Raw genomic sequence first — 7,705 nt, forward strand, 5'->3', positions numbered from 1 at the left:
TATGTGATATTATTTTATAACTTACCTTTATAGATTTCTATGTAATACCAGACTCTTTTGGTTGCCTATTTTTGGAGGTATTGTAGTAATCAAAAGCCCGAATAAACAAATAAAATATTTAATAATAAATTTAAAGTAAAAATTAAATAAGACTAATTCATAGCACTATTTAACTTACATTGCCATTAGACTTTTAATTTCGTTACGTGGGGGTAATCTAAGCCAATAACATGTATCACGCAATGGATCAATTATTACTAGCATCCAATGATATCTGCTGACCATAAAATACGATATTATATATAAATTAATATATTGATAATGTAATTAGTTAAATAAATAATTCTTACCCAATATGAATAGGAAGCAACCAAGATTGTCCTATTTCTGTGTCTTCCAAGCGATTTGCCATTGATATTTCATTTTGTGTTTGACACGAATCCAAAGCTAAAGTTGGATGAAAGAAACGAAAATATTGTGCTTGATTTGCTTTTTCCAACTTTCGATGTAAGATCCTAAATATTACAATTGAATTTGTAAGACAAATAATGTTATTTTGTGCATGAGAATTATGTGAAAGGTATTTCCTTTTTACCTGATCCAAAATATTATACTAGGAGCTCCAATCTCTGTTATGGTGCCAAGGTGAATCACATCTTCGGATGAAATAAATAAGTATTGATCACTATCCAAAATTTATGGGTCCATGGCAATACGAAATGTGTGTGAAGGTTCATAAAGTTGAATAGCTAGTAATACAGCTTTTACACTCTTTGGAGCCTCCTTGGGCATCTCAAATTGAATTAGAGATTTTTGCACTTCCTTTAAACTTGTGGAGGATGTACTGAGAATTTGTGAAGAAGAAGGTTGATCTTTTCCTTTACATGGCTCCAGTTGCGGTGAAGGGCTATGTTGTTTATTCTGAAACAAAAGATAAAATTAATAATTGATTAGAAAAAAATATCATAAATTATATGTAATATTGGATTTAAAATTTAAAATTTAATGAAACCATTGATGGAGGAGGTGTGATTTGTGACTCTAATGCTCTTTATTCTAATTATCAACTTTGTTGTGATTCGTAGAACTTCTCCATATTCTCTAGAACAATTCTTGCAACGTTGTTATTTTGTTCGTTTTTAAGATCTTCAACGATTTTCTCTAATTTCTTCAAACGTTCATCTTCAATCTCTTCATGTTTGGATGATAACTGGGTTGACATCTTCTTTCCGGGTATAGGACCAAAACCTCGTAACCAACCATATTTTTCTTCGCCTAAAACTTGCCTGTATATAGCAGCCTCATCCACTACTAGCAACAATCCATCTTCAAATTGAATGAGTTTCTCTTTTCGTAACTCTACCATTTCCTTCTACAATAACAACAAAATAATAGTGTAATAGTTTTACAAAAGTTAGAAGGTAAAAATTCATAATTTTTAAAAGTCAAACATACATATTTGCCCTCGGCTATTATGTGGGTCCACTCATTCTTAATTGTACAATGAGTTTTTTGAAACATTTCAATCTCTCCAAACTTCATTGTTTCTTGTTGTACTTTGTCATCCATTGTTTGTTTTGATTTCTATAATGCATTTAAATAATTAATAACATTAAATATAATAAAATTACAATGATATTATGTCAAAAATATGTTTACCTCTTCATGTAAATACTGAATAAATGACTTAGTTCCACTAGAATGCATAAAAGAAACACTTGATCTATTTTTTGACTCTGCAATTGACTTTTTCTACAAAATATTTTTCATGTGAGTTTTAAGAATTAAAAATTATGAAATGTGTACAAATTCAAGAAAAATATAATACCTTCCATTCTTCATTAGAGAAGCATTCATTGGACATCCATTCCCAATCTTCGTCTCTTAGCACCAACTTCACTGGACGATTTTCTAAAGGATTTTTACCTTCTTTGATGATATTTTTGTATTGTGTATGACAATTGTTACGATAGTCTTTATAGTGCTCTGAACAATAGTGATTGCATATAGTTTCTAGATATGGATCTTTTTTAAAATCCATTTCGAATACGTCCTACAAAAAGAATTTTAAAAAATAAATAAATTATTAAAAATTATAAAATAAATTGTTTTTATGTAAAAAATAATATTATAAAATACATGTACAAACATAAACATACCATGATACGAGCATATCCATCTTTCTTATCTTCCGGGAGAATTTTGGCCCCACCACTATACCGAAGTGGAGCATGATGGCGTACTTTTACACCAACAGTGTTCGCAAATGTACCGGCATGTGTCCCATGAACTCGAAGTTCACCTTTTTTATAGGAAATCTTTAACTTACTTGTATCATCATTTAATAAACATCTGACACCATCCCCACGAGTTCTCTTCTTTGATTATGTACAATAATTATAATATTACTTGTAATCAAAACTATTTTCATAAATTTTTAATGTATATATTATCATAAGTCATACATGAACACTTTGTACCTTCTAAGGATTCATGTGTTTCATCATTTAGTGGTATTGCTGATTCATCATTTGGAGAACATGACAAAGGAGAAGGATACTGTGTAGATGATGAAGAGTTAATATGCGTCCTCTTACGACCAAACAACCTTCTACTAGTTAATGGTGGATCGAGAGACTTCTTATTTGACATGATTAAAGAGTTGAGAATATGTAATTAGTATTAGCACATAATAATTTTGCATAATAAAAAAATTACAAAAAAAATAATAATAATAACACACTTTATGATTAATCACTTTCATCACTCAAAATTGTTTCTTCGGAATCATTAAGTAAAGCTTCTTCATCAGTGTCATCATTGTTTATTTTGTTTTGAACTTGATCATTATGATCTATTAGAAGATCATTGAACAATCCACCATCACATTCTATATCTGCAATATCACCTCGAATAAGATTAGTTCACTTGTCGTTGAATCAAAATTTGCATCAATGTCATTCGACGATTCTTCTTGATATGCTTCAGAATTGATGATAGTGGGATCTTCATCATCAACTTCACCATCCTCTGGCTTTGATGGTATGTCCCATATGTGCCAATGATTTACTTTCTGCACAACTTTCCAATCTTTATTTTTTTTAAGGTCGTCCAAATAAAAAACTGAACTTACTTGATTGGCAATAACAAATGGTTCATCTTCAAACCATTTTGAGTTGGTGTTTATACTAGTAAAATGATATTCAGTGTACATTCTATTTTCACTTTCGTTGGTATTGTACCAAGAACATTTGAACAATATAACTTTGTTCCAATATAGGTAATGCACTTCCCAAATTTCATCGATGACACCGTAAAAATCACATATTTTTCCATCATATTCAACTTCAACCTTAATACCATAGTTTTGAGTTAAATTTTTTTCATCTCAACTTTTTGTATGGTATCGAACTCCATTAACAATACAACCAGCATATGTACAAACCAAATAATCTAGTTGCATTGCAATTGCATACAAATCTTCTTGTGCTTCACCGGATGATGTTTCATTCATTTTTTTTATCTGCGATCACAATAACATATTGTAAATGTAAAATGAAGGCGCATAATAAATTTAAAATATCAAACAGAGATATTTTAAACTTACTTTATTTTCAAACCAAGTTGAAAATTCATTCTTTTGCACTTGATCAATATCCAAAATTCCTTTTGATTGTAAGAATAATCTATGTTCACTGTTTCCATAATAAGCACTTGAAAGATTAATTTTATGCTAAAACATAAATGTGTTAGAATTAGGAAAATAAAAAGCAATAAACTTATGTTAAGTATGGTTCTAACTCAGGACAATTATTTAAAATATACCATTGTATTTGGCTTTGTTCATCTTGAGTCAATGTGATAGATGATTGTCTTCCAAATGGTCTTGTAGGCACATTGAATATAGATATGGTAGATTGTTTTCTAATTCCAAGGTGTTCAGGATTACGATCCGGAAGATTAAAGCGTGTTTCTATTCCACGAAGATACATTGAACAAAAATTTAATGCCTCAATAATAACATTTCCTTCAGCAATGGAGCCTTCAGGTCGGGCTTTGTTCTTTACATATTTTTTCAAATGACCTAATTCCCTGAAAATTATTATGTTCTTAATAAATAGTAATAAAAATATTGTCTTCAATGATTATAAAATAATTTAAGTTGTAATTTATATTACCTTTCGATCGAATACATCCATCTCATTTATACTGGACCGCCTAACTTAGCTTCTAATGGCAGGTGCACCGCAAGATGTATCATCACATCGAAGAAAGCAGGAGGAAAAATACTTTATAATTTACATAGCGTGAACACAATGCCCTCTTCCAATTCATCTAAGTCTTTCACATATAATGTCCTCGCACATAGCTTTTTGAAGAATAACGACAACTCAACAATTACATCCATCACTTTCTTTTTCAAATATGGCATTAGTCTAATAGGCAACAACCTTTGTAATAAGATATGGCAATCATGACTTTTCAACCCAAATAATTTCCCATCCTTCATGTTAACATTTTGAGAAATATTTCATGCATATCCATCAGGAAATTTTACAAACTTTATAAACGTACAAAATTATTGTCGTTCCTTCGTTGATAACATATAACATGCTACTGGTTTCAACCAGTTATTCCCCTTCTTTTTCATGTGTAGCTGCTTACGAATATTTAAGTCTTGTAAATCAAGTCTTGCATTTTCAGTATCTTTAGACTTCCCATCGATACTAAATATTGTACCAACCACACTATCACATATATTTTTCTCAATATGCATCACATCCAAGTTATGTCTTAGTTTTAATTTAGGCCAATATTCTAACTCCCAAAATACACTTTTTCGCTTCCAGTTCGTTTTGTTTTCATAACATGCATCATTCATTTGTTGCTTATCGTCCTTAATGATCTTATCATTTTTACCTGGCCTACATTTCCACACACCTTTTAATTTATCTAAGATTTCATCTCCTGTTAAAATTATTGGAGGCAGACGTCTTTCAGTTGTACCATCATACTCTCTATTATTGCACCATTCGTGATTCAGACACAAATATCGACGCTGACCCATAAAACATATTTTTCTTCTTATTCAAAATGAAGATGTGTCATCCTGACAAACAGGACAAGCCTTATACCCTTGAGTGCTATACCCAAATATAGTACCATATGCTGAAAAATCATTTATCGTCCAAAATACTGCAGCACGCATGGTAAAATATTCTTTATTGATAATATCAAAAGTATGTACACCATTTTCCCATAGTTCCTTAAGCTCATCGATCAAAGGTTCTAAATAGACATCTATGTATTTACCTGGAGCACGACGTCCTGGAATTAGTAATGCCATCATTAAGAATTCTTGTTTCATACATCTCCATGGTGGCATGTTATATGGCATTAACAACACTAGCCACATGCTATATGAGTTTGATAAATCACCAAATGGATTGAACCCATCTGTTGCAAATCATAACTTAACATTTCTAGATTCTTTTGCAAAATCAGGATATTGTCTATCAAAATTCTTCCAAACCTCTGCATCTGTTGGGTGTCTAAGTACACCTTTAGTATCAACACGTTCTTCCATATGCCACCTCATATCAGATGATGTATGGCGAGACATAAAAAGTCATTGCAAACGTGGAGTTATAGGAAAATATTGCATCTTTTTGTTCGGGATCTTCTTACCTTTAGTTCCTTGGAATTCGTATCATTCATGACCACATATAGGACATCTTTCAGCATTTTTATTTTCTTTCCAGTATAAAGCTGAATCAAACTCACATACATGTATAGTTTCATACCCTAAACCAAGATCACGCAACATTTTCTTAGCCTCATAATAAGACCGTGGAAGCTTATTGTCTTTGGGAAATGCTTTCCAAAGTAAGTCAAGCAACAAGTCAAATGATTTGTTGGTCCAACCACACATAACTTTAATGTGCATTAAATTAACTATAAATGTTAAGAGTGAGAATGTTGTGTATCCAAAATACAACTCTTTTTCTGCTTCAGCAAATAATTCAAGCAATGTATTCCTTTCATTGTTGTGGTCATTTGAATCTCCAAGGTTCAAAAATTCACTATTCTGATGATATTGATTAGCTAGATCTTTTGATGCTGGTATCATATCGTCATCGTCTTCATTATCACTATCACATGATATTTCGTCTTCTTCACTATTTGTTTCTAGTCCTCTCGGTCTTCGTTTACTTCTGTGATATCTTCCCCATGATACTCCACGTAACATATTTACTATAAAATCTCTTTACGAATATATGACGCTCAATTGTCTCCAAGTCATGGTAATATAAGCTCATACATGAAACACATGGACATTGAATTTTATTTTCACCATTTAAGTGAAGTGTTGATAATTTAATAAAACTGTTAAGTCCATCAAAATACTCTACGGATAATCTATTCTTTTGGAAAATCCAATTTTTATCTATCATTTCTCTATTATATTTCGAACAAGTAGATGATGAATTATACTACATTGACAAAAATAAAACACTTAATTAGCCATTGAATTATAGTTATTGTTAGGAACGAGTTTCCTAATACGCAGCGGAATGGTGGTGTGGTTGGCCCAGTGTACAACAAAATTTTTGTAACATATTTAAACTACCTTTAAATATGCGGATCCATTAATATACATACATTAATCATAAACAAGATAATAATAGAAATCATACCTCTTGAAGCCTATCAAGTGTCCTTGCTATCTTTTCGTATTTAGAACGATCTTCCTATCCAAGTTGCTCCCACGTACTCACACCAAGATCTTCCAAAGCGTTCTCTATACCTCAAGAAATGTGTGGGTACTTAGAGAATGAAGGATAGCTTATTTGTGATTCTACTTGATGTACTCAACACATGAGATCAAGAGAATAGGCCTGAGAATTGGTTCTTTATTTTCAGGGAGAGAAAACTATCGTTCTATTTTTCATAGAGCGAATGTTCAGAGTTGTCTCACACATATCTGAATATTTTTCTGATTAGTCATACTTAAAAGAAAATATTCAAATTTAAAAAAATAAATCTGTAACCATTTTACAATTTACTTTTTAATTAATTAATTATTCTATTAATGAAAAAATCCAAAAACCAATTTTTGAATTATCCATTAATTAATTAATTAAATAAATAAAAATGAAAATCTCATCCCTGAAAATTTCCTTACACGCCACACACAGTCCATGGACTGTGTGTGCACATGTAGCCTCCCTAATTTTAGGGATGTTGGTTTTTCAATTTTTATTTAATTATTTATTCAAACTATTTTGTCTGATAAGATCTAACAACCTGATAACTAATTCAAATTTGAATTCAAATTTAAATTAATTATCAAATATAATTAATTATTTGAATAAATATTAATCTTTTAAATTCAAATCCAATTTGAACTTATCAGATTATTATCTCCCACTCAAATAAAGATATTTAATTAATTCTACCAATTAATTAAATCAAAAAATTTTGAAAATAAATATTTAATTTATTGTAATTTCAAAAATTATAATTATTTAATTATTTAATATAATTTCGAAAATTATACAATAATTAAATATTAATTAATTTTGTTAACTACAGCTAATTTGTAATTAATTAATTAATCACTATTATCATATAATTGCATATTTGGCCTGAAGAACAAATTTCTTCTTAAATATGTCTTTAAACTATTTTCCCTTCATATCAA

The 7,705-nt window shown here is 30.2% G+C and overlaps 1 protein-coding gene across 1 annotated transcript; it reads right to left on the minus strand.

Annotated features, from left to right (window-relative positions):
* Positions 1-2,750: 2,750 nt before the first annotated feature.
* LOC133825514 (uncharacterized) lies at positions 2,751-5,347 on the minus strand. The gene is made up of 7 exons (XM_062258444.1): positions 5,136-5,347; positions 4,629-5,018; positions 3,826-4,092; positions 3,608-3,695; positions 3,446-3,523; positions 2,929-3,352; positions 2,751-2,854 (listed from the first exon to the last, which is right to left on the minus strand). Exons 1-7 carry the CDS (start codon positions 5,345-5,347, stop codon positions 2,751-2,753), a joined length of 1,563 nt encoding a protein of 520 aa, XP_062114428.1.
* Between the last annotated feature and the right edge of the window lie 2,358 nt (positions 5,348-7,705).

This window comes from Humulus lupulus, chromosome 3, assembly GCF_963169125.1.
Source record: "Humulus lupulus chromosome 3, drHumLupu1.1, whole genome shotgun sequence".
Lineage (NCBI taxonomy): Eukaryota > Viridiplantae > Streptophyta > Magnoliopsida > Rosales > Cannabaceae > Humulus > Humulus lupulus.

Bases quoted from the DNA above. Each gene is read 5' to 3' on its own strand.
- LOC133825514 (XM_062258444.1), bottom strand. From the start codon at position 5,347: ATGGCATTACTAATTCCAGGACGTCGTGCTCCAGGTAAATACATAGAT. The intron at 3,524-3,607 runs GTAAGTTTAAAA...TTGTGATCGCAG, and splicing joins CAACTTGGTTTGAAAATAAA to ATAAAAAAAATGAATGAAAC. The intron at 3,353-3,445 runs GTTTGTACATAT...TATGGTATTAAG, and splicing joins CAATGCAACTAGATTATTTG to GTTGAAGTTGAATATGATGG.